The 27,986-nt window shown below is 37.4% G+C and overlaps 1 protein-coding gene across 6 annotated transcripts in view; it reads left to right on the top strand.

Moving 5' to 3' along the window:
- Positions 1-27,986, top strand: part of Frmd5 (FERM domain containing) — a 68,222-nt gene that overhangs the window by 22,088 nt on the left and 18,148 nt on the right. For 2 of the 6 annotated variants that reach the window (XM_033333427.2, XM_033333433.2), the window contains 7 exons: positions 593-804; positions 5,584-5,736; positions 9,261-9,275; positions 10,456-10,544; positions 16,427-16,653; positions 19,202-19,369; positions 24,276-24,875. In XM_033333427.2, coding sequence (XP_033189318.1) covers positions 593-804; positions 5,584-5,736; positions 9,261-9,275; positions 10,456-10,544; positions 16,427-16,653; positions 19,202-19,369; positions 24,276-24,875 — 1,464 coding nt within the window. The remainder of the gene's footprint in view (positions 1-592; positions 805-5,583; positions 5,737-9,260; positions 9,276-10,455; positions 10,545-16,426; positions 16,654-19,201; positions 19,370-24,275; positions 24,876-27,986) is intronic. The other 4 variants (XM_033333432.2, XM_033333431.2, XM_033333429.2 and 1 more) reach the window with 4 other exon arrangements.

Below are 27,986 nucleotides of genomic sequence, written 5' to 3'. Positions count from 1 at the left end.
GCTACTGCCAGCGGGGTACCATCATTATCTATGATCCGCTTCGACGTAATCGAATTACCGGAATAAGAAAAATAATTTTTCTATCTTTTATCGTATTGGTAATCGCGAGGTAAGCTTAGTCGGATTATCGAGATCTGTACTATCGAAATGATACGAAAGAATGAAAGAAAAATACGCGAGCAAGAATTTCTAATCCGTCTCGTCCGCCCTGTCTACTTCTCTCACTCTCGATGCGGATACCGTGCACCAATTCTCGGAAAGTCGCCTCTCCGGATACATAGCTAAACACTTGCCCGATCGCTGCTCATTCGTCCGGACGTTATCGCGTTTAGTTTTCGTTTCTCAAGCCCTTCGTTCACCCTTGTTGCTCGGACATTCCAAGCGTGTCCTATTTCGAAGCTCGAAGTATGTAATATAATTTTACTCTCTCGTTCATTTCCGATGCTTCTTTTTCGTGAAAACCACTGGTGCGATATAGCTGGCGTATTATCGAATTATACGTATCTCCTTATGTATCTTATGACGTTACAATAGTCAGATAAGTAAACACAGTGTGCGAACTAAACGTTTTAACGATAATTTGTGATTTTAGGTGAAATAGGAGATTATGATCCTAAACTCCACGAAGGGAATTATATTTCCGAGCACAAATTACTGCTTAAACAAACGGAAGCTATCGAGGAGAAAGCTATGAAACTGCATCAAACAGAATTGAAGGGATTCACCCCGGAGCAAGCGGAAACTCACTTTCTTAGATTAGCGTCGCAGTTGGACACGTACGCCGTTGACCCACACCCTGTCAAGGTAAGACCAGAATGAAAAATAATCTTTTCCCTCGAATTGTGTCTTCCTGTGTCACGCGTCTTATCCTCGTAATTTTTTAATTTTCTATGTAAGAGAAGCAAATTCTTCCTCTTTAATTGTAATCCATAGGAAGCGAAAGAGAATCATTGGTATCTAGTCGGTTAACAGATACACGCATACGGCAGTAGACGAAAGAAAGTTTGAAGTTCTTAAGTAATTTGTTCGCCTATGTCCACGTATATACAATTTTCGCATTAAATTAGATCAGATTAGATCAGATCTTTTTCTACCGCTTGCGTTTAAACTTTCTTCCATCCGCTATCCTTTATGAGGTACATAACAGATAAAGACGAAGCTGATGTGACGTAAACTTGAGGGTTGGATGATCAAATAAAATAGCTGAGTCGTAACACAGCTGTCAATTTTGCTTTTATTAAACTTTTATTATGAATTCATTATTATGAATTATTATGAATTTATTATTTTAATTACGAATTCAGCAATCACAATGCAATACACACTGAATTAACATAAATCACAATTCGTTACAACAACTTTATGTAAAACCTAGTTTTTTTTTTTTTTTTATTTAGTTGTTTACGTTCACAATTTGTCCGATTTGGACATTTGGTAGAATTTTTTGGCTGTTTGATTATCATGTGGGTGGCTACCCTCAGCGGGGTACCATCTTCGTGTTTGTTAGGTTATGTCCTTTGTGAGATCTGTTGGGTGTCTAAAACCTAGTTACACTGATACGTTAAGTACGCGACTAGTCTAAGGGTAGAAACTCGATAAAAAAATGTCGGCTATTTTAAAGATAGAGACTGATTTTACAAAGGAGTTTATTGAGTCCAGAAAATATAGGTTTTAAGTACATTATTCACAATAAACATGAATTTTTTGTAATGGTGTGTTAGGCAGAGGTACCGATACGACGTAGCCATGCTGTATTATGTGTCGGCGCTTTACATTTTTTTGTTGTATGATGCGGTGTTTGGGTTTAAGCCTGTGGGGAGCGGAGCTTTTTTTTTTTTATTTTTTTTCTAACCTGAAAAACTTGGTCGCAAAACAGGACGCTTCGGTCTAAAGATAGAGACTTCTTTTTTTTTTATTTAAAGATGTTTATTAAACCCAAGATACAATTTTAAATACATTTTGGTATTCACAATAAACGGTGAATTTTTGTAGTGATGTTTTAAGCAAAAGTACCGATACGCAACGGTACGACGTAGCCATGCTATAATATGTGTCGGCGCTTTACATTTTTCGTGTTTAATATAATTTTTAGGTTTAAGCCGCTGGGGGAGCGGAGCTTCTATGTGATTTTGTTTTTGTTTGTTTTTTCTGTCCTGAAAACTTGGTCGCAAAACAGGACGCTTCAAGTCGCAAAACAGGACGCTTCGGGTCGCAAAACAGGACGCTTCGAGGTCGCGAAACAGGACGCTTCGTTGAAAATAGAGACTGAGTAGTATTTTGTGACGATGTTGTTGTTTCTTTTTTATTTATTTTTTTTCATCTTTCATTTTTATTTATTTATTTATTTTTTTCATCTTTCCTTTTTTGTCCGCGTTCAATTTCGTTCTTCCGTGCGTGCGGAAAACGATCGCGATAGTACGACCAATCGTATAATTGCGTAGAATTGTGTATAATTACGAATAATTGCGTCTGGGTATGACATCGTATTTTAGTATCGGTAAGGTCTTAACTTTATTCGCTGCGTCAAGCAAATTATCGTCGTCACGTTTGTACATTCAGCATCCAATAGCGCTGCTTGGGTAGGTGCGTTTTTCAAAACTTTGCTTTTCTACTTAGACCATGTTAGAACGTAAAATAGTTGTTAATGCAGATAGAGTACGCCATGCAGCTACTTACCTACGTACGTTGTCTAGAATACTGTACGAGTGATTTTATGCAAGAACCGTTCGAACAAAATTATTTTTTTTTTATTTATTAGTATTTACAATCAATTCTCGCATTGAGAATTTTCAGTAATTTTTTCTGGCGTGGCGCAGTGCCATGGCTAAATATTTATAATAAGTTAATACTTATTATAGATAAGTATAATTTATAAGTAAATGTTGTAAATAAGTAAATATTACTTAATAAAAATATCTAATTAAATCTAGCGTTTAGGTCTAACGGGTAGTGTCTCTTCAGCCTGCGAATCTGGTTCGACGTATCGAGTAGTCCAGTAATTAGGGGGTTTCGATGTTTGTTGACTCTTTTGCTATATCTGTCGCTATATTTTGCTATTTCCTCTTTGACTATTGTCATCTTGAGGTGAAGGACCTTAATTATGAAAACGCCAAGATCCATGGTGGGTCCTTAAGACTATTGAGGATACGCGCCAAGGATGTGCAGGCATCTGGCTGCCACCTTGCCCGCGGTGTGTGGCCTGGTCTCTGACGTGGATTGATGTTACAAATCGATCGTATATAGCTATAGCTTGATCAGTCACAGCGCATATGTCTATGTAGATTGCGCTCGTTTCAAAAGACGTAAAACAGATCGAAGCGTAGAATTTGACGAGACGTAGAGCGCTGCTGTTACCGCAGCTTCTAAGTTATGGCCAACGTTGCCGGATTAACCCCTTAACCTATGATTTACGTTCGAGTGTAAACACTAGACCTAAACCTAAACACCTAAACACTAAACCTAAACACTAGATTTAATTAGATATTTATATTAAGTAATATTTACTTATTTACAACACTTACTTATAAATTATACTTATCTATAATAAGTATTAACTTATTATAAATATTGTCACTGCGCCAAGCCAGAAAAAATTACTGAAAATTCTCAATGCGAGAATTGATTGTAAATAATAATAAATAAATAAACATTTTTCACTTATCTTTGCACACAGCACCACTTTCTAGTTGGTTGATCATGTCCCGAAGGACAGCCTTTCTTACATTCATATTTAATTTTAAATAAATTTTTCTGTGTAAAGGAATCGATGCGAATCAAAGTTGGTGAATTTTTTAAATAGATTCGAGCAAATAAGAAAAGAACGAAATATTTCTACGAGCAAATACTCTGAAAATATCTGAAAATATCGTTCAGTGTACATATCACTATTTTGTATGTACGCTTTGAATTCGGTATAAATAAAATATTTATTTTACGATGAAATATGTAAATACCACGGCAGCGGATTGCAACTATCTGTTATTTTTTATTTCTTATTTACTACTTTTTGTAGAGGGTTAAAAGTGCAATAGACGGAAAGGAATTTGAATCGGTTGCCTGCCTGGTTGTCGACCGACGCAATACACTGGCATGCAAAATTAAAGGATCGCTAAATTTTCGATGAAAAATTCTCCATGTTTCTTCTACTGTTGTGACTTTGGGGGAAAATAAAGTCGTACGAGGATCCACCTGGACTCGGTTAACCACGCGAAGCTTCTTTCTCTTTCACGATCCTCTGTGTTCATATTTTTCACAGTTGTTTTTACATCGTGTACAACGGCTGAAAAAGCGAAGATACTTTTTCCTTTCGAAAATTCAACAAATTCAAACAACTCTACGGAATCAAAAAAGTTTTTTTTTGCAGATACGTTTCCAGATAACTTTGTAAAGGGAAGTCTCCCCTTCACAATGACCTGTAAAAAGTTGATGTACAATTTTTTTTTATGTTTTATCGCACTTTGAATGAAAAACGTAACATCGGCGCTGAATTAACTCACGCCACACGATCGGACTTGTATCTTTTGTGTATGTGTGCATGTGTGCGTGCGTGTATGTGCGTGCGTGTGTGTGCATGTGTGTGCATGTGTGTGCATGCGTGTGCGTGTGTTGTAGTAATGTATGTAGCGTATGTGTCTGTTGTCTTGTGAGTTGTTGACATAATTCGTTTAATGGGATTGGAAAGTAAATATACTTAAATATACTGTAAAAGTAAGCATACTACATAAAAATATTGGAATATAAATATAAATAGTTTCTATAAATTAGCGATAAGGGAACACCAGGATCTAGATGTTATATTACGCGGGACAATTTTGAAATTTGAATAAATATTATTAAAATTGTAAATGCCGATGTTGAAGGGAGAAAGCAAGGATGGAAGTGGCGATGAATGTAGTATCTCTCTCATTTCAAAGCGTTGACGGAATTAGAGGACTTGGACCGTTTCAGGAGCAAACAGAACGTAGTTGAACGTAGCTGAATGTATTAAAACTGATTTATCCGATTTAGCAGCAAACAGGATATAGAGAATGCAGAAATAATTGAAAAAATACATTTATATTATATCATACGAGTATAAGAAAAGATGCTCTGTTATTCGGAAATTCCGTCGTCCAAACAATTATGTCTGGCATTTAGTTGCTGTTTTTCTTTAATTTGTTTAATAACAGCGTGTCTATCATGAGCTGTGAGAGTACAAGGACGCCTAGTCTAAGGATCGAATTCAATTTCATCTTCGTCTCTATATCTGTTTACGATATCTCTTTGTCTGTTCGACGTCGTACTCGCCGTTTTACTTATTTTTAAGAGACTCGCATTTCTATGGAATAATTTTCCTTCTCATCGATCGAATATCGACAACTGTCGTACCTCAACTTTCGCGAGTCTTTGCGAGTCGTCACTCGCCAAATATAGCAAATAGTAGTTGAGGAGATAATCTAAAATTAAAAAAGCAATACTAAAAGTAATCTAAAATATTACGTATATACACGATATTAGATTTTATTAGATATTCAATTTTATATATATATATAAATAAGATACATTATACGCCGTAGTAAAAGCGTCCTTTTTTTTCATTTTCAGGACCAAAAAGGTGCGCAGTTATATCTCGGCATTAATCATTGCGGAATCCTAACGTTTCAAGGATCCCGTAAAACACACCATTTCCGCTGGCCGGAGGTTCAAAAAATCAACTTCGAAGGGAAAATGTTTATTGTACATTTAACGATAAGCGAGGTAAACGCTTCTTCTTTTAACTTTATTTCTTCTAATTATAAACACACGGCTGGAATTTTACTACTAACTCAAATTAGCTTTGACAGGAAACTATTCATAAGATTACGAAGATTATTATGTTAAGATTAATTCCGAATAAAATGAAACAGGTGTTATAACGACGCGTGTATTGCCTCTATATCGTTATAGAAATGTATTACGTATATGTATGAAATACGTGTATATTTTATTCATATGTATCTATATTGGAATGTTTCAAGTCATCAAACATCCTTTTTATTTGTTTCCTCGATTTAATCGATTCGATAAGATCAACCAAGCTCGTATGTTTTACGTTGTTCGCATTTGCGCTTCTTACAAATCGATAGAATAAAATACAATTTATGTATAATATAGATACATATTAATTTTTCTCGGCACTGACATGTCGAGTAAAAAATACTACGTTTTGATTATTAAGGTGTATCGATTTGCTATTATACTGCAAAGTTTTACGCGCTTGGTGGGAAATTTAAAAGGCGTAAAAATACACGGAATGCAAAAATGTATAAAACATGTAAAACGGAGTAGTCGTTTTAATATCGAATAGGCGGAACAAATTTCTATTTACATTCCATTCTTTTCGCCATGTACGCAAAAATCTAAAGATACATTAAAGAAAGATTGGCAGTCGACAGACTATCGTCCTTTTGACTTTGCTCATTGTAGCAACGTTTCCTCTGAATAATCGGTAAGCCGACGTTACTATCTTTCGTCTAGTCTTTAGTTCTAATGGCTGTTATCGTTGTAATACAGATATAGAACGTTATTACGTAATATAGACCGTTTATTTCGAAAGCGATGGAAGTCCATATCTGGAAAAAGAAGTGGAGAAGAGCAAAAATTTGCGTATACTCTAATACGAACGTTTTGTTTATGAACAATTTGCGATTTAAATCTTAAAATATTCGTCGGTTGAAGTTTCGTTAATAGATGGTTTTGCATAATCGTTTATCTTGAAAGTGCATTTTCTGTAATCTGTGACCTGTCTGCGAACAGTCTAGGCATTAATCAAAAACAGATGATATTGAAATTAAACAACGGTATCTCGTTTTTCCTGCTCTCGTAAGCGAAAGCATAGATTAAAGCGTGAAACGCAAGTTTCAAACAATGAAAATTTAACGACTCGTAGAATTCGCTAATTCTTAAAGTTTTGTATATCCGTTTGCGACCCTGAAAAAAGATATTGCTCTGTTTGATTCTCGAGAGCTATTTATATAACGAATTTAGTCGCTTAGAAACTGGACAAAGTATAATAGATCTTATCAGGAGTTTTCAATCATTAAACGCAAGCATTTTGATATCTCGAAACAAGGGAAAGTGGAGTTACACCGCTGTCGAAATAAACTGTCCGCGCGAAACTGTATGAAACGTCAGAAATTTTTAGCGTCGCGTCGTCCAAGCGAGCTTTTACTTTTCTGTCCGTGTCATAAAAAGGTGCGGCAACGACGCGATACATTCGTAACACTAACTATTATAATTACTTTGTTTCGCTTACTGCAGTCGTCTTTTATATTGTTACTTATCGTATGCAATTTTTCTTAGTTTACGTAAATTTGTCTAAGATCGCCGGTATTGCCTAAGATCGAGTACATTTTCACATCGTCGTTACGTATGGCAGCGCGATGCTTGCCTGTATATCGAGGTCGTTCTTTATTTCTTTTTTCTTTTTCTCTCGCCTGTTGGAATTATTCTAATCCTATAAATAGAACCTGTCGTCACATCGATTCATCATACGTATAAAAAAAATCGGGTGATCAAGCGATCAATATGAGAGCTCGTGCGTTTTCCTTCGACTGTATTATCAAATTTAATATTAAAGATAGTCGAATTACTTTTATTTTCCTTAAAAGCGACGAATGACGAAAGCAACAAAGTAATCGCTGTTATTACTTTAATCATTTCTTGTGAATGTGATCGATGAACCAACCTTGACCCAGTGTCTGAACGTGGTTTATAGGATTACTAACTCCATGAGTCTTCCAATCGTTTCAAGTATATCGACATGTCCATAAATACAATGTTAAAAGTGGAACGGAAATAGACGGTTTCTAAATATTTGGAAATTAATCTTAATTCTATAACGAAATTAATCTTGGGATTTTATCCGTTTACGTTTAAATTAGACGCGTTTTACGTATTCCTACGTAATATCAAAAGAGAACGTGTATGCTACTTTTGAATTAATTGGATTTTTTATGAAGAGCGATATTAATTGAATAAAATATCCTAATATATATCGTACGATATACAATATATCATTAGAATATATTATAATATTATGTTAATTAATTTTAATAGTATCTATAAATATAATTAGTTAAATATCGAACCAAAAGATACAGTAAACGGTAAAAGCGTGTGAAACTTATCGACAGACCGATGTATAATAATTGCAATAGAAAGATAGAATCTCATAAGCAAGAGAAACACGATTATTAAAAATTAGAGATTAAAGTTAAAAACCATAGAAACAGATCGTATTCGGTGTTTCCATTTTGTATTTGGATATAAAATTAGATCTTTCAAAAGCTTCTTATTTTCCTGTTAGATACACCGCGTATACAGGTTCATGATACATCGCGGGTCACGAAAGTATTCCAACATTTTACGTATGTGTACGTTATATGGAAGAACTTGAAATCTCGTTAAACGTTGTAACGAGACACGACTATCGCCGTTACGTTGACAATGCGTGAAACTGATCTAAAAATGTACACAGAAGTTACAAGAGAGTTATTAGACGTATACGAGTTGTTGAACGGTGATGAATAAAATCATTCGTTACACTGATAAGCTACCTACGACATTCGGTGAAACCAACTTTAGCATTAACCAAATGTCTACTACTATTACTCTATCACTATTACTGCTGTGTACTAACTTTCCATTAAGCGTACGTTTGCAATAAATGTTTCCTAACTTGTTTATGCGTGTACATCGTCGAATGGGTTTCTGTTATGTGGGAATTTTGCTACTATAACGACGATAATCGTGTCTCGAATGCGGAGTCCAGTCGAGCCAAAAAGAGGAAAAAAGGAAATAAGAAGAGGATACAGAGTAAAATTTTGTTGGCCGAGGTTGAGTTTTCAAGAAAAATTAAATGGAAGAGTTTGCGAGAAATTAATGTAGCCGAGCTGGCATGGAAAAATAACGAAAGAAACGTGGAATAAAATTCTTTCGTCGAAGGTTTCGGTTTCGAGAAGCAGCAAGACCGAACATACTTGGCTACGAATCGATACACGCGTACGATTCTTCAAATTTATTTCCCTTAAAAATAGCCGACATATTAAATGTGTAGATACGCGTACATGTTTGATTACTTTCGCGAACCGCTACCTCTACGCTCTTCTCACGAATCATCGTTCATTCGTATGTGCTGGCATTTACTTGAATCGAAGTCAGACACCTTGTACGTTACGCGCTCGATATTGTTACGAGTTCGACTAATCTTATTATTTTCTACCGCTGCTGGCCCTATCCAGGACGTGAGAACAAAGGTGAGTCGTTTCACAGCAGTCACACGGATTGTTCGTGTCTTTTAACATAGGTGGAAATTACATGTTTGATTGATTATTGTCGTGTAATGCGATCAACTTGTTACTAGTAATAATTCGGCAATCGATGTGAGAGTGGAGAGCAGATCGCTGTATCGCTACTGGCGGAAACTACGAGCAGAGATTTCGAACGATTAGCTATCTCGATGAAGCGACGTAATTGTTTGAAGTCTCTCAAATCGGTATTAAACCAACAATTTGCCTCGGTAGATTCTACACTGTCACTGTAGGAGTGCATTTAATAATCCTTTACTTTTTAAACATTCGTAATAGCGTTATTGTGCTGTGTGTCAGTTATACTATATTATACGTTATGTCAGTGGTTCTTAACCGAAACGATATCTCGGAACAATAACGTTCCAGCGAATTAAACGTAACGAGTAATTTCGACGAAAGAATTATTCTAATTACAGCTTTTACGAATACAGCGTCTTTCTTTAAAATTAACGTTTTCTTCTCTTACCGTTGTCTATACTGCTCTTTCATCCGTAATTTATACGTTTGAATATGTTCGTGCAAAAGATAGTTTAGTCGTTCATCGATAGTTTAGTCGGTTAGCTTTGCCACTTTGGTGATTTTGTCGTTCCGCGAATGTGTCTTATAATGTGAAAATGTTGCGCGATTTCGAGCAGGTTAAAAACCACTGTCTTATGTGTTCAACAGCTTTATATAGCAGAGTAAAAGTCAGTGAAATAGGCAGCGTCTATGTGAAAAAGATATATAGATGGGATATACGATGAATCGGTACTACGTTACTATGTTAAAGCAACATACGTAACAAGCGTACATTAAACGTTAAATAATTAATGCTTATTATGGAATTAAATTATGGTTGTTATTTATCGATACTAATCGGAATGTAATTGATCATAGACAGACGTAGTCAAACATAATTTACGTGTAATAGTGTGATAGTAGTACCTGGTGTGAAATAGTTACTTGAAATATTTTGGTTGTGTCAGAAGGTATTAGTATATGATAAAGAGAATCAGTGGTTTTTCTTTTTCAAGAGTTTTCTTCCCTTTTGTCGCAATTACGTGATAAAATAACATGTAGCTGTAGCTGTCGAAACTAATGTACATAGAGTAGACGTTTTAGTGCAATGTTTCCCAACCATTTTCAGAAAAAGCACACAGTTGGGTTTAAGTGTCCCACGGGATCGAACTGCCGCCACGTATGGAGATGCGCCATCGAGCAAATGTTATTTTTCACGTATGTATGCTGTTATTCAGCTAATGGCTTTTAACGTACTGGCATGAACAATCACGGCTTCGTATATCGTTATATCAAATATATACAGGGTGGTTGGTAACTGGTGGTACAAGCGCAAAGAGGGCGATTCTACTCGAAAAAAGAAGTCGAAAATATAGAATAAACATTTTTCGTTCGAGGCTTTGTTTTCGAGAAAATCGACTTTGAATTTTCGGTCGGTACGCGTGCACTTTATCGCGTCTCGTTGTAACGGATCTCACTGTAGATCGTTGTCTCGATGGAAAAATAAAAAAAAAATATTTATTCTATATTTTCGACTTCTTTTTTCGCGTAGAATCACCCCCTTGTGCCACCAGTTATCAACCACCCTGTATATACTTACGATCATATGTATCGTATCCTTGGATCGTTAGTGAAACGTTAGAACTTTCAAGTGTTCCATTACCATTTCGTTAACGAGTTTTACGCATAAGGTGTCCCACCTAACTCTGCCATCCTTAATTGCTCTTTTATTTGTCACGATACAAAAACATGTCGCGAAAGGAATAGAATTAGGCTACGAGAGTGGAAGTCGTCTCAAGGTCGTATCTTCCGAGATTATATCGCTAGTTACGTTTTTCTTTTTTTTTCTGGCACGTAAATTTCACATATAAAAGATCGAGATGAAAGCTCGCGTGAAAAGGAATCGCAGAACATCGTGAATAATTAATAATTAATAAACGACATTAAGGTATTTATTATTTTAATGCGCGTTAAAATGTTTTCCGCCAAAATCGGTACATTTGTTTACGCCAAGAACCTATGCTCGTCCAGATCTGTTTATCGTGTCCGAGATTGAACATTCCTGTATACGATATCTTTGATCATCGTATCAATACAGGGTGGTTGGTAACTGGTGGTACAAGCGGAAAGGGAGGGGGTGATTGTACGCGAAAAAGAAGTAAAAAATGTAGAATAAAAATATTTTTTTACATTTTTTATAGTTTTTACATTTTTTATAGTTTTTACATTTTTTATAGTTTTTACATTTTATAGTTTTACATTTTTTACATTTTCTATAGATAAAGTGCACGCGTACCGAGCCAAAATTCAAAGTCGATTTTCTCGAAAACAAAGCCTCGAACGAAAAATTATTATTCTATATTTTCGACTTCTTTTTTCGCGTAGAATCACCCCCCTTCCGCTTGTCCCACCAGTTACCAACCACCCTGTATAATTGTACAATGTAGAGTACGCAGAATGGGGCGTGATCAAAAATATAGTATACAGAGATGTGGTCGGCAGAACATGAAAATGTATTTGCAACGCTTCTGCAGGCATATTCTCGGTTATAGCAAAGAGAGCTGGAGACGAGACCGTTTTACGTCTAAATAAGAGTATCGAGTTTAAGGGAGAACATCACGAGTATACGTTAAAATAACAAATAACGCGTTTAAGGTGTTCATTCTGTTTCTGCAACAGCCTTTTTACGCCAGCTTCTAATTTGATCTTGTGCTCGGGAAATCATCGGCCAGATCATTCGAAGATCATGCTACGGGACACGGCTGTATGCGTTTTCGTCTTAGCTTTTTTTAGTCGTTTTGTTTAACAAAACGAAACCAACGGTGTAATGTCGGATGATCCTGAGACGACACTCTTATATCCTAATATCTCCTCGAAGGACGATAACTTTCTCTCATTTGCTTGTATCCTGACAAATAAGAGAAAATGAAAAGCGACGGTGTTAGGTGTATCAGATCTGATAACATGTTACATATAGGATCCGTAATTCATGGTACAAATGGGATCAGAGAGATTCTATGGCTGAGAAAATACGACGAAGATCAAGAACAGTCAAACTGTGTTGGAGGAAATCGATTCTCAAAACTTGACAAGTATAGATTAATTTGTTTAATTGCCAACTATACAGGGATAGGTAATCGACAGGAGGTTACCGTATGTGTGAAAGTAAGTCGAAAACATAATATTTGAGAAAATCGAATATGAAGAGTTGCCCAGTATTCGAGCTTATTTTTGTAGCGGCACGTGAGTAGAGGACAGTTCGAATCATGTTGTTGTTTTACCTCGGAGTATCAATATCGTTAGGATACAAATAGTGTAAGAACAAATAAACTGCGGGCAAAACAACATCGCTGCTACGTGCAACCGTCGAGCAAACTCGAATTCAAATTTTCCTCCGACCAGTATAAATAAACGGACGCAATCGAAAAGAGTTGAGTACCGACGAGTTATCTAAGAATTATCTATCGAGTTATCTATCGAGTTATCTATCGAGTTATCAACGTATTATGAGCGATCTAATTAACCAGTCATTAGCGATCTTACTTTGCGATTTACACACTGTACGAGCGCATCAACGAATATAGTCGATATACTAATTTATTATTTTAAATATATTCGATGGGTTTAACAACAAGCTTTAACTTGTTGTTAAATAACTTTTAACCCTTTGCACTGGAGAACTTTTTCGACCGGGTGTACCAGCTACTCCGGATGATCTAGCGTATACGTGACGCGTGTCTTATAGCTAGTGTGAAATGATTTCATATACAAATTAACTTACAAAAACATTATATTCTAATAATTCATCTATATTTACATCTTTGAAAATATGCTTTTGTAATATTAATTTCTGTATTTTTTTGTATGGTAACTTATAAAGCATTCACCAAGATGCGTTCTTGATATAATTAATCTCATTCTTCAACAGTTCAAAATCAAGTTCATCTTCGTTTCAGCTAATTTCACTCCCGAAAACCACTTTTTTAGGGCTTCTAAACTATAATATTATACTTTTGCCATGATCGTCGAATTCGAACTAACGTTGGAGACGTTGTTTCAATTCAACTATAGTTTCGGAGGGATATGGGATTAAATATTTTATCTCCATTTTAAACATTAACACTTTACACGTCCTAACAAAGAACACAAAGAGCTAAGGAACCAATTTACGAACCAATATTGCACTCTAGTCAATTGGAGATGTCGAAATCTAACGTAAACAGGGACTATCGCCTCTCGTTCGCCAATGGAGTTGCAGCACGAAATGCCGTGCTGACTGAAAGTCGCCTCTCGAGTGCAAAGGGTCAATAAATCTCACGATCAAACATTCTCTATACAAGTCCTCTACATTTTTTTTCAGGACAGGGCCTTGAACGACAAAAACGTATTCTACGTTTTCGACTTGTTTTCACATGAAATAATTTCCTATGGATTATCCGCTTCCGTCTAGTTGAGAATTGGACGAGTCCGCGTATTCTTGACAGGTTTTCAAACTCGATCTTCTGCAAAGCGAGGCTTTCAACGAAATTTTGTTTTCAATTTTTATCGTATTTCGAATCACAGAATCTCGCGAATCCCCCTCCCACTACTTGTACTACGAATCACGGACCGCATACTGTATACGCAGCTTTTATGCTGCAAGGAAAAAGCATATTTTTGTCAATGATTAGTAAAAATGTAATTACGAAGTTATAAAATGATCCAAGATTTTTTTTTACCACAAATGTACACTAACTTTATATGTATAACTGTATATAGTACTATGTGCATCTAGCCGTGCATCTGTGTATGTATGTAACTGTGTATAACGGAATGATATTTATAAATTCGTAGATAAACACAATGCTATATACAGGGTGGTTGGTAATTGGTGGTACAAGCGGAAAGGGGGTGATTCTATGCGAAAAAAGAAGTCGAAAATATAGAATAAAAATTTTTTTTTTAATTTTTCCATCGAGACAACGATCTACAGTGAGATCCGTTATAACGAGACGCGATAAAGTGCACGGCGTACCGAGCCAAAATTCAAAGTCGATTTTCTCGAAAACAAAGCCTCGAACGAAAAATTGTTATTCTATATTTTCGACTTCTTTTTTCGCGTAGAATCACCCTCTTTCCGCTTGTACCACCAGTTACCAACCACCCTGTATAATACACATATACGACTGAACACAAGGAAGCGTAGAACTTTCGCATAAGGAATATGCAATAAAATGATCTCCTCGTGAAACTTTAATATGTTGTCTTATCTTTGGAAAAAAAGCCGGTGCACTGTGTCTTCTCGCGTATCATTCTTGAAGCAAAAGTTGCCGATTCGTTTAGAATCATATCTGTTGTGGGTTATCATTTTTAAATAGGTACAAGCGTAAACGCTGAAATAAAATTTATAAGGACTCTCTATCATTCATCGTCTATGGTTCTGTCCAATTTTTCTCTTGTTAGAAAAATTCGATTGCTATTTGCAAAAGATTCGATTCTTCACTAGTACTTTATTTCCCTTCCTTTTACCCGTATTTCCAGCCCTCGCGCATAAGATCATTATTAATTAGAGCCCCGATCCGAGGATGTCGCGAGATAACTGCGCTAGGTGTCTTTCTTCGATCGTGTTAACATTTTCGTCACTTGGCCCTTTCCATCTTTCTGCCAGCAAAAGTATAATTTGCACTAACTTGAACGAGCTCTTTGTTCATGATAAATGTTATATATGCTTACAGTTACGAAATCTCGTAAATTATGAAAAATTTCCTAAAGTGAGTCTGAAAGCGAATTTCTTTGTAAACATTGTTGCTTTAAGACGATAACCAAAAAGGTAATACATTTAACCCCTTGGCCTGTAACCACGAGCGAGACTCGTGGTAAGGTATTTGTGCCATAAGCGAGAACCACGAGTCTGACTCGTGGTAAAGAATTTGTGCCATAAACGGAACCCACGAGTCTGACTCGTGGCAATTTACAAATTTCTAGTGATTCGTTATCCACTTTGAAATGATAAACTGTTTTTGTCAACTGATCAATTGATCACGATCACGTCCTAGACGTCTTGAAAACACTATTTGTCCTCAAACGTTGTTTATTGTTTCGCAATTCCTTTTGTAGCCCCTAAATATCCATGTCATAAGAAGTACATTTTGCGCCAGTTCTGGCACACGGCTGAACAGATGAATGGCACGGAGGGCGACCAAACTTCTTGCTTATTATGGCTCGCGCGATCGGCAGGTAACGTGTAGGCCAAGGGGTTAAAGGTTGTTGTATTATGTTTTCATTATAGAACGTTATTAGTCTTAATTTTCTATATTTTCAAACGTTTAAACTATTATTTCGCGGATTTTATTATATGGAAGCTACAAAGAGGACGTAGGACGATGGAAAAAAATGTTACACCGAATCCTAACGTGAAAAATGACACGAATCTTGGGAAGCTATTTATGGTACAACGGATATTTCGTTTTGAAATACAAGCAGCCTGTTCGATTTTTAAGAACTTTTTTAACATACAGATATTATCGTGTATAATTATCGTACTTAAGGTATGTCTCAGAGTATAATCGCTCGCGAATGTTTAACACGCGAGAGCGTATGCGTGAGAATGTTGTTGTATGTGGTCGGCACATACGAGTGAGAAAGCAACCTTTTGGAAAAACTGAACACGCTAGCCCAGCCCTTTACGTAGACACGCATGGCAGCGTTATATCTGTGCACACGCATGCCTTACATTCATCCAGAACTTCATCAAATCGCGTAATTTGCACTCGTTTATCTGAGAAACGGTACCGCTGGGCCTGTCCATTTTTTAATATAAAAGTTCTAACGTAGTTTCACGCGATATATCAGCTGTTTGAAAAATTCGCAAGCAATTCGCTTTCGATTTTGGAGAAGCTTTGAGGTTCGATACGTTGACCTCGGGGTACCGCCAGGCTTCCTTAAGTTTTAGCTACGCGAACATCGTATCCTTTTTAACACGTAGCTAAAATTTGAAGATATTCCCAAGAAATTCATTCTCTCAGAGACATACCTTGATATAACTGTTTGAATGTACGGAGACCGACGAAACCGATCAAACAGCCGAGTAAATCACTAACTGAACACTCTCTTCTGATTAGATTACCTAGGGCATCGGATGCACCGGTTGTAAGCGGTGGATCTATCTTCTCTTGGGGTACGAAATTCAAATATACTGGCAGGACAGAAAAGGAAGTTTTAGAGGAAACGGGTCCACTTCGGAAGGAAGAACCACCCATACAGCGATGTCAAACGACGTGTCTTAGAAGAAAAGCTAGTAGTGTGCCAGCTACCCCCAGTACCCCTAGTCAGGATCTCGTCGAAATAAGTTAGTATCTATCTATTGTTTCTTTCTAGCGTCCTGGTGTCGTGTAAATTCAAATTAATTATTAGCACGTTGACTGCCACGACACCCGTATTCGGGTGTCAGCAAAGTTTATGGTCAGGCCGCGTAACACATTCGGGTGTCGCTTATTTGACTACTTGCCAGGGATCGTCGTAGGTATTTGAAAAGATATTCCATAATAATAAAACTGTTGAATTGTTATAAAATAAAAATACGAAAATGGTTTATTAAAAAAATGATTTAGAATGTAAAACTTTAAAGCATTCTAGACGTAGGTGAGGTTGGTCAGGACAATTTGGACAATAAGTTGTTGTTTTCTTCAAATTCTTTTCTGCCTTTGTTCGGTCCATTCGACGTCTTTTATTCGCATAACATAGTTTGCACGCGCGTCTAATGCTTCTTCCGGAATCGTTTTTCCGAACGGCGATATTATGCTAACTCCGTCGAAGACAAGGATCTTTTGTATTTTCAGACAACCTTAATAATTTTCCAACTAATAATTGTCTAAATATTCTAATATTTATATTTTCCTTGTTGCGATTTTGTAAATCGTCAAAGCGTTTACAACAGAAATTCCCAGAAGGAATTGAACAGCAAGTTTTCTGTACCATTCGATTCCTTTTCTAATTGTGGTGGCATAAGAAACCATTTGGTCGGAATAATCTATACCACACTTTCCTTCGTTATATTCAACAACAGCTAGTGGTTTTAATGTTGCGAACAAACGAAACGAAAGATCATTCTCGAGACCACCGCTTGAGCGACTCGCATTACTAAAATATCGATGGAAGTGTCACGTAAACTTAAGGGTTGGTTGATGAAATAAAATAGCTGAGTCGTAACACAACTATTAATTTTCTTTTAATTAAACTTTACTACGAATTCAGCAATCACAATGTAATACACACTGAATTAACACAAATCACAATTCACTCCAACCACGTTATGTAAGACTTAGTTACACTGCGACTGTTATAAGGGTAGAGACCGGTAAAGTTATGTTGACTATTCTAAGGATACAGAATAAGTGAGTCTTACTGACGATACTGTGTCTGAGGAAAGCTAGGGATGGGTGTGTCTAAGTACACGGGACTATCGGATTTGTTGATGACAATTTTGGTTAAGGAAGTGAGGACAGTAGACACTGTCTCCGATTGGATAATAAGACGGTTGGTGGACCAGGAAGGGTTTTAGCCGCCCTAGCGAGAAAGTTGCTAACGGAACATACCAGATGCGAAGGAAACCAACTTTCCATGCTAACACGTGGTAGACAATGAACGTAAAAGGGAATCCAAGACAAGAGATACTCGCTTGGTCCGAAGGACCTTAACTATGAAAATTCCAAGACCCCTGGTGGGTACTTAAGACTATTGAGGGTACGCGCCAAGGATGCGCAGACATCTGGGTGCCATCCTGTCCGCGATGTGTGGCCTGGTCTCTGATGTGAAGTGACGTTACAGGAGCACCTAGCAGAGATCGCTTGGTACTGCTGTACGCGTGGCCTGACGGAGATTTCGTTGAAAACACGCGTGGCAGTCAACGTGTTAATACAGAAATTAGTACGTAGCGTAGCAAGATATTCGCGAGGAATAGATAGAAATAGATAGAAATTGGGCGCATACTAAGCATCAAAACGATGCTAACCCAAAATAAGATACAGAACTCGTATTTTGTTTTGTAATTGTATAAATATCTACCAAGGTGCGCGTATAAGTGCAATCAAACCTGTCCAGTCGCACACTCGATTTATCAATTGCCGGTAAATACTGATTTTCTACGATAAACGAAGCTGTAACGACGTCCGATTACTAACAAGAAAAAAATGAGAAGAGGATCGTGCAAGAAAGTCAGGATAATTCTCAACACTCTTGGTGTTCTCGCGTGGCTGGGTAGACAAGCAAGGATGGAAAAAGAGTAGAGACAGTGTGGCAAAAGCCAGATTTATCCATCCTGATGGGAATTTCAAAGGCAAAAGTGTAACGGTATTGCGATAAACTACAAGTTTAGTAGAACACCGTGTCACATTCTGGATATAATTGTAACAAGTAAACAAGCATAATTTGATTTACAATTCTTCTCACAATATATACGGTTAATAAGTATCAATTTCATTTTGTAATTGCAACGACCATTCGTACTTATGCTAATCGTGCTGAGTGTTCCATGCCTTGTGGACGATAGTGTATACACTGTAGCTGTACGAATAGAAAACAAAAAAGATAGGGAGACGGAGACTGATCGCTATTCAAACGTTCTTTACATTGTACTACAGATTTTTATGCGAATTTGTATTTTTACTAATATAAGGAACAAAACGGAGCTTAGATAGAAAATTGTTTTACCTAAGTGTTAGGGAGACCATTATACCCTAGACATTTTCTACATTTCTGTAAATTATTTGCATCCTGTGTGCATGTTTGCAGTTTGTAAATTCTTACAAATGTATAAAATGTATAAGAATCGGCAGTTTTGTATTTTCAATTTACCAAAAACAGTTTAGATACGATGCTTATGAGTTTGGAATTTTTAGGATATTCCAGTTTGCCACGTAGCTGTCACAGTGCAGGTTTGGACGGTGCTGGAATGTCAGAAGGTAGTACCGGCGTTCCATTCAGTTCACCTTATTGTCCAGATAACACTTTACCACTTCTAGAACCTGTCTCGGAGGACCAAGAAATTCATGGCAGAAGAAATAACGGTCAGTCACGCATTTAATTCTCTTGTACATAGAATTTTGTCATTCGTCTTTTCTTCTGGATTTTTATTCAATCGAATATTTACGCTGATTCGAGACGCATGGCTTACAGTAAATATGAATCTTAATTACAGATTTCTTTCATACGATCTCTTCGATCGAATCGTTTCTTAGCTGATACCCCGTACAATAATAGAGAATGCACGCGAATGCAAGTTTTGCTGTTCATCGAATTCTAAATAATTGCATCAATATAGACTTTAAGCGTGTACTGTGCTTTGCTGAGAAGTCTCTCGGAAGGAACACGGATATGATTGGTTATACATCAGCCAAGTTTCTTATTCAGACGGGTATCCGTTGCATCAGAGGTACAAGACACCATACTGGACCTGCCAATTAGACGTTTCATAAGCTCTCTAAGCTACCAGAATCTTGACATCGTTCGAACCACCACGCACGTACCTTCTTTTTTTTCATTTTTGCACGTGGAGAAATCCTCGTGGACACTCCGCTGCTGCTAGTAATCGGTAACAGCAGAGTAGCGTCGACTCTTAGCGACTAAAACTCCACGATGACCATCCTACGCGTATGACAGGAGTGCTTCAGGAACCTCTTATGAATTATCTTCTGTTGCACCTTCTTACCATACACATACCTAACAGAAAATTCCAATAAAACGGAATCATTCGCTAAATAGATAGTACTACACGGATCAACTCGTCTTATCCTTCCGGCTACTGATTTACATAACCTTTAGATCAACTGCAACGACACAAGCCACGTTAAAAGGAAATATAGCTAGTCTTATACAGGGTGGTTGGTAACTGGTGGTAAAAGCGGAAAGGGGGTAATTCTACTGGGAAAAAGAAGTCGAAAATATAGAATAAAAATTTTTTTTTTTTAATTTTTCCATCGAGACAACGATCTACAGTGAGATCCGTTATAACGAGACGCGATAAAGTGCACGCGTACCGAGCCAAAATTCAAAGTCGATTTTCTCGAAAACAAAGCCTCGAACGAAAAATGTTTATTTTATATTTTCAACTTCTTTTTTCGCGTAGAATCACCCCCTTTCCGCTTGTACCACCAGTTACAAACCTATGGCCTGTGTGTTAGCTTCGGGCCAATATCGTTAATCCGACCGGCCATCGATTTTCACAGCGATAAATCTACACGCATAAGTAAATATTCTCTCTTATTTCTCCGTACTATTATCCTGCCAGTCGGTTAAAGACGTTGCCAGTCAAAAACTGTTATCGGTCAAAGCTCTACGGTCGATGAACTGTTCTCTACTCTACTGTTCGAGTATACTTTTCGAGTAAATTTTCAAATTCAATTTTCTCGAAAACGGCGACGCGTCATATGAAGAAACTTTGCTCTGTATTTTCTTCTTTCATAAGGAATCGCTTTGCACACGCTTATTCGTTGTATATTGTTCAGCCGAATTTTATATATCGCTTGAAAAGGGCTCAGAGTATAGCGACTAGGCGTAGGTCTATGTACGTTTTAAAGACAGCGTGTGCACACGAACTTGGCGTAAAAATTAGGCGAAGTAAGTAAAACTGTCATTTCTGTGCCGCCTCGAAGGACTTTCGCTCAGCAACGCATAGTACCTTTCGTGATATCGAATAAAGCGTTTATATGTTTGTACGTTATATACATATTTGCTCTCTTTTATCGTAATTCATCGTCAATCATCCGTGTTAATTGTACAACTCGGTGCATACATTTTATCAGACACATATACACATTCGCACATGCAACTGAGAAGATCCGTCTCTTACATTGTACATATCGATAAAGGAACCATGCGTCACGATGGAATGCACTTACTACACGCATGTGTAAATAAGCCTAATTAATTTGTTTCAGATTTAAAAGATCATTTTTTTGTTACGATATCGTTATAGCTTATAACATATAGATGATCTTAGTAATACTCAAGAAGCCCTGTATCGTGATTCAGTCGACGAATATTTCTCTATTACCAAGTCGATAATCTTATAATTACGTTTGCCGTTATATCATATCGATCGCATGTACACAATTGGTTTCTTACTTTACCGATATTACTCTCAGACGTCGATATCGCACGATACAAGTATTTTTATGTCTGGCTGAAAGGCTCCGGTAATATCCTAAGATATATTCCCATACGTACCATATTACGCCCAATCTTTCTTATTTTAAATAGCAATTTGGACAGAATCGTGTTCACGTAGCGCGGTTAGTTTATCGTTTGTTATCGATCGAAGCATAGTATTTCCTTTCAATGTATTTTCCCAAGTTCCAAGTTCTTCGAATTTTATCATATTCCAATGACTTGCCCTGTGTGTTTTATTTGTTACTCGCGAGCTACCTTAATTGAAATTCTATTTATCAGTAAAAGTAACAAGATGCGTACGCTAAATACGTTTCGTCTCGAATAAAAGTTTCTATTATGCAGTTGTATTTCGAAATTTACGCGGTTTATACTGTAAGCTTTCAATTCGAATCTTTTCACCGGTGCGTGTCTCTTGCATTTTCATATATTCGTTATTTCTTTTGAAAGTTCTCTGTTAGAGCGTTTAGCCTGTAATTACATTCGTCTGTTCGGAGGGCCTTGCATCCAGAAACGCGAAACATCGATTTATCCAGTTTAGTCCGATATGACGAAACCATAGTGAGAGTTATACGAATCGTTGTTGCGAAGTTTAAAAGTTCAACGTACCGTGTACGATAGTTGCTGAATGAATTTCTTAAGCGTGTCGACCCTGTCGCTTGCTTACAATATGAACAATATTTAAATATCGCGTACACGTTAGATAACCGAACGGACTTTTTAATATTTTTGGTAACGGAAATTACGATATGCGGTTACTCGCGTCGATATTCGCACCATTATACACAGCACCATTTATTTGTATTTGTTGCTTTTTATAACAGGAGGCGATTTACGTGTCGCGTTGCTTGTTTTATTTAAAATACAAGCCATACGTGGTAGCTTGAAAGTACCAAAGCAGTTTCTTCCTAACGATAATTTTTAATCGTACGATAGGTTTTCTTTTAACGAAAAGTATCTTATTTTCACGGCCGTGGCGTTCTATAATCTATAGCGAAATAGATTTATTTTATAGCATAATTAATCAGCACCGATATTTTCACGACACATCGATAAACTTGGAGGAAGGAATGTTAATTTAATGATAAAAGACAGCTTGCAGTTTATCGCCAAGAGGAGGGAAAAATTGTCCTGAAATAACACGATTCTTACTATCGATTAGACAGATATTACGGATATTGTTAAAAGATATAAAGAATTTTATATAGATTAAAAAAAAAAAGAAATAATATAAAGATTACGAGGAAGAAATTGTTTATCTACTTTCGAGCTACACGTAGTTCGTATTGTCGTAGAATAAGCAACGCGATATTTAAATCATCTCCTTTTACACAAGGCAATACAGAGATAGTGCTATGTTCGAATATTAATGTAACGTTATATTTTGGTGATCTGGTCTTCGCGAAATTCTTACCAAAGATTGTGCCAACGATTTTTACATAAAAACGTCGTTGTAACCGATTTAGAAAGTGGATGGATAGATTGAAAATGTATAGTTATCGGAGTTTCTATGTAACTGGATATATCTACGTACGTCGTTATAATTCGTCCTTATCGAAAGAGTCTCAGCAATCCACTGGATAATATTAGATAATTCGATAAGTAATACGATGTTTCTAAGAGTTCAGTCTAAAACAACGGAAGCTGAAGTTACTGTTGGAGTTTTATGAAATTAGGAGGAAAAGCTTAATAGGGAAATGGGCAACGAATCGTAAAAGGTACGGGGAAAAGCAACCTAAATGACCTAAAGTTTTACGAACGTTCCTCGTTCCACATTTACAGAAACTTATTTTACGATCGGTTATTTCGAAACTAATGTATCGCAATCGAGAATTTGTCTCGCTTTGATCGAAGCTTTGTCTCCAAACGAAATGGTAATGGAACACTTGAAAGTTCTAACGTTTCACTAACGATCCAAGGATACGATACATATGATCGTAAGTATATACAAGGTGGTTGGTAACTGGTGGTACAAGCGGAAAGGGGGTGATTCTACGTGAAAAAAGAAGTCGAAAATATAGAATAAACATTTTTCGTTCGAGGCTTTGTTTTCGAGAAAATCCACTTTGAATTTTGGCTCGGTACGCGTGCACTTTATCGCGTCTCGTTATAACGGATCTCACTGTAGATCGTTGTCTCGATGGAAAAATTAAAAAAAAAATTTTTATTCTATATTTTCGACTTCTTTTTTCCCGTAGAATTACCCCCTTTCCGCTTTTACCACCAGTTACCAACCACCCCGTATTATACGAAACGTATCCTCACAGAATATTCGATGTACTTTGCGATAGACGCTTGCATATCCGTTACGTTTACTTGTTTGCTATCTTTTCGCCGTGGCTTTGAATTTCAAGAAATTCATTATTTATATCTAATCGTTGATTCAAACGGTCGACGATATTTCGAACACGTTTCGAACGGAAATTATTTAAAGAATATCGCGTAAGTAAAGTAATTCTATTCGATCGAGCGGTACGATCGAATTAAAGGAATCATAATGTTTCCAGCTTAAAAATACTTTGTGACACGCGAAAAAGATAAAAACGTGAAATTCCCTAAAAGCCGATAGTTTATTTTGGCGTGGTGTCTCTTTGGTTCGTAATTTTAAGAAGAAATTGATCGTAATTCGGATGGAAATGATGGAAATGCATCGATATCGAATAATTGGCAATTAAATAGAAAACGTTGCCGGTCGTAAACACGTTATTTGAGAAAGGGAAGAGAAAAAGAAAGAACGACATAGAATCGGCGCTTCTTTGGCTTCTTAGATCGTTCATTTGTCTTTTCTTTTTCTTTCTGTTCGTTTAGCAGTAGACGAAAATGATACGCATGTGAGAGCCACCCACAACACCACCACCACTACCACCACCACCACTACCACCACCATCACTTTCAACACCACCACAAATCGTGCGAAAGTTAGAATGAAATATCCCAAGAGCACGGCGAACCGACCTCAGCCATTGTACAGTCAAAAGATAGTGATAGGTTCGGAGGAGTTAGTCGGCCGTAACATCGATAACGTCGTCAGGCAACGTATAAACGCCCTCGAAAAGAGTCCGAAGGTGGTCAGGTCGACCGCTTTGATCATAAAGAGTTCGAAAGTGGCGGCAGAATCGCTGAAAGCTGGTAAAGAAATCGCGAACGAGACGTACGTGTTCCCGGCAGCCGATTCGGGAACGATCATCACGACGGTGATAGACGGTCCATTCGATTCTAACAGCGGTAAGACGATCTTGCGCAGGTCTAACGAGCAGGTAAGCATGCTCGTTCGTCAGGAGAATGAGGTTGAATGTCGCGGCATCGCTTCCACCACGAAAACGGCAAACGGTTACATTGCATCGGCGACAAGTGACGTCGAAGACGTTAGAAACGGAGTCGAAGCCACGAAACGACGGCAAAGGACAGGTAAATTAGGCGATCGTTTCTCTTTCATTCACTAATTAACAACACACGCGCCAGACGATCCTTTTTTTCTACTACCTATTTTATTCGATGCTCCTCCACTAAATATTACTCACGATGGTTCACGAAAGTATTCGAACGTTCTTGGCAACTGTATCCTGTATAGCCTGTACAGCCTGTATACAGCGTTACAAGCCGCTTTCTCGCAAACTATAGCAATCGTCCACTCGTTTTCGCTGTTTCAATGCTACCACAGAGGGTTGGGTATTCGCGAGGATCGAGAGATTTTTCTCAGACGACTGTTGACATTTCGAGAAATGCCATGTCACGGTAATTTCTGTTCATTTATGTCGAGGTTATTCGATGTGTAAACAGAGAAACTCGTGGATAAATTGTAAGGTAGAAAATAATATTTAAATAGAAGTGTAATTATAAGTAAGAATACAATTTGAGCTGGTCCAGATCCGCACCCTGGCTGAAAACCCCGAAGCCGATGTCACGTAAACTTAAGGGTTGGTTGATGAAATAAAATAGCTGAGTCGTAACACAACTATTAATTTTCTTTTAATTAAACTTTATTACGAATTCAGCAATCACAATGTAATACACACTGAATTAACACAAATCACAATTCACTCCAACCACCTTATGTAAGACTTAGTTACACTGCGACTGTTATAAGGGTAGAGACTGGTAAAGATATGTTGACTATTCTAAGGATACAGAATAAGTGAGTCTTACTGACGATACTGTGTCTGAGGAAAGCAAGGGGTGGGTGTGTCTAAGGACACGGGACTATCGGATTTGTTGATGACAATTTTGGTTAAGGAAGTGAGGGCAGTAGACACCGTCTCCGATTGGATGATAAAACGGTTGGTGGACCAAGAAGGATTTTAGCCGCCCTCGCGAAACAGTTGCTAACGAAACATATCAGATGCGAAGGAAACCAACTTTCCATGCTAACACGTGGTAGACAATAAACGTTTTTTTTTTATTTATTTATTTATTAAAATTACAATCAATTCTCGCGTTGAGAATTTTCAGTAATTTTTCTGGCGTGGCGCAGTGGCATGGCTGATTATTTATAATAAGTTAATACTTATTATAGATAAGAATAATTTATAAGTAAGTGTTATAAATAAGTGAATATTACTTAATTTAGATAACTAATTGAATCTAGCGTTTAGGTCTAGCGGGTAGTGCCTCTTCAGCCTGCGAATCTGGTCCGACGTATCAAGTAGTCCAGTGATTAGGGGGTTTCGGTGTTTGTTGACTCTTTTGCTATATCTGTCGCTATATTTTGTTATTTCCTCTTTGACTGTTGGTATCTTGAGGTCGCGATGTACTGTCTCGTTGGTAACATATCAAGGTGCATCAATTAAGGATCTTAACGCTTTCGATTGGAAGCGCTGAAGTATTTCAATGTTGGAGTTACTTGCTGTTCCCCATAATTGGATTCCGTAGGTCCAGACAGGTTTTATTGCGGTCTTGTAGAGGGTAATTTTATTCTGTATGTTTAGTTTGGAGCGTCGGCCCGTGAGCCAATAGAATTTTTTTAGTTTGTCCTTTAGTTGCTTCGTTTTATCTGAGATGTGTTTTTTCCATGTTAGTCTCCTGTCCAGGGTCCTGTCCAGATATCTGACTGAGTCCCTGCTAGGAATTGTAGTATTGATGGTGACCTGGGGGTAGGTTTGTTTTCGGAGCGTGAAGGTTACATGTGAGGATTTTTTTTCGTTAATTTTGATGCCCCATTTATGAAACCACTTTTCCATAGAGTCGAGACATCGCTGGAGAGTGGATGAGGCAATTACCGGGTCTGCGTGGGTAGCTAATAGCGCTGTGTCGTCAGCAAATGTTGCTATTGTTATCTCGTTTGATATAGGTAAGTCGGCAGTGTAGATGGAGAACAGCAGGGGTCCGAGGACACTACCTTGAGGTATACCAGATTCTATTGGGAATGTTCTAAGGACACGGGACTATCGGATTTGTTCATGACATTTTTGGTCAGGAAAGTGAGGGCAGTATACATTGCTTCTGATTGGATAAACGAAGGTTGGTGGACTAGGAAGGGTCTTAGCCGCCCTCGATAGAAAGTTGCTAGTAGGAAGCTTTTGGCTGTTGTTGAGAATTGTGGATCTTTGAGGCCGAAATAATGTTATAGGAACATTAAATTTATACCGAGGATTAATATTAAAACAATGATGTATTTATTTCATGGACGATTCCTTATATATTCATCGATACACACTTGCACGCGTCTCAGCATTTTCTTCTATACCCGACTGTAAACCGACTCTTCGACGGACCTTAACCGACCGAAGAGTTTACATTCATCTGTTTTCGAGACGCTTCGGACACACATACTTCCACACACTGATATTCACATACAAGTATCTCTACTACGCATTTAACCTAGTCCAGCACAGAAAATTATACATATCTCAACAGCTGTATTTCGTATTTGACAGCATTGTTGCACTCGTGGTCTTGACAGCGTTTCGTATTCTTCTCTTCGTGTCTTCCTCTGTCGTAGGCGACATTATCAGATTGCCAACTAGCTAACCCATTTGTATCTAAGCGCGGATATTTATCTAAGCTTTTTATTTCAGTCGCTAAGTATTCTTCAGATGCGAGAGTTCACGTTTCACCCGTTTGTCCGCATCTCGCCTATATCAGTTTATCGTATTGACCATTTTGAAGAATTCCGCGAGAAATAACACGATTTAATTTATTTTAATTTTTGACGAGTCACCCGGACGTTGCGTAGTATTTATGCAAACATACGTTTCGCAAATGTCACCAAAATTTCTCTACGGTCGATTAATCGCAGTATTAATAAATTGCATCATTTGGCGTGCTTAAGATTACCGCGCTACCGCTGTGTACTAATTTTTCGCCCAGCGTACGTTTGCAATAAGTGTCTTGTAACTCGTAGGTACATTTTCGAATTGTTTTCATGTTTGATCGTCATTACGAAAGTTGCCTCTCGTTACAGTTTTGTATAATGCGCACGATACGTTTGTGAAGATGTTGTGTAGTGATAAGTGTTCGATTACTTTTGTGAGCCACTGTATATACATGATTACATCAAACTAGACAGTACTCGTTCTTTTC

The sequence above is a fragment of the Bombus vancouverensis genome, chromosome 5 (assembly GCF_051014615.1).
Source record: "Bombus vancouverensis nearcticus chromosome 5, iyBomVanc1_principal, whole genome shotgun sequence".
NCBI classification, from domain to species: domain Eukaryota; kingdom Metazoa; phylum Arthropoda; class Insecta; order Hymenoptera; family Apidae; genus Bombus; species Bombus vancouverensis.
This window is presented reverse-complemented; position numbering and strand designations above follow the sequence as displayed.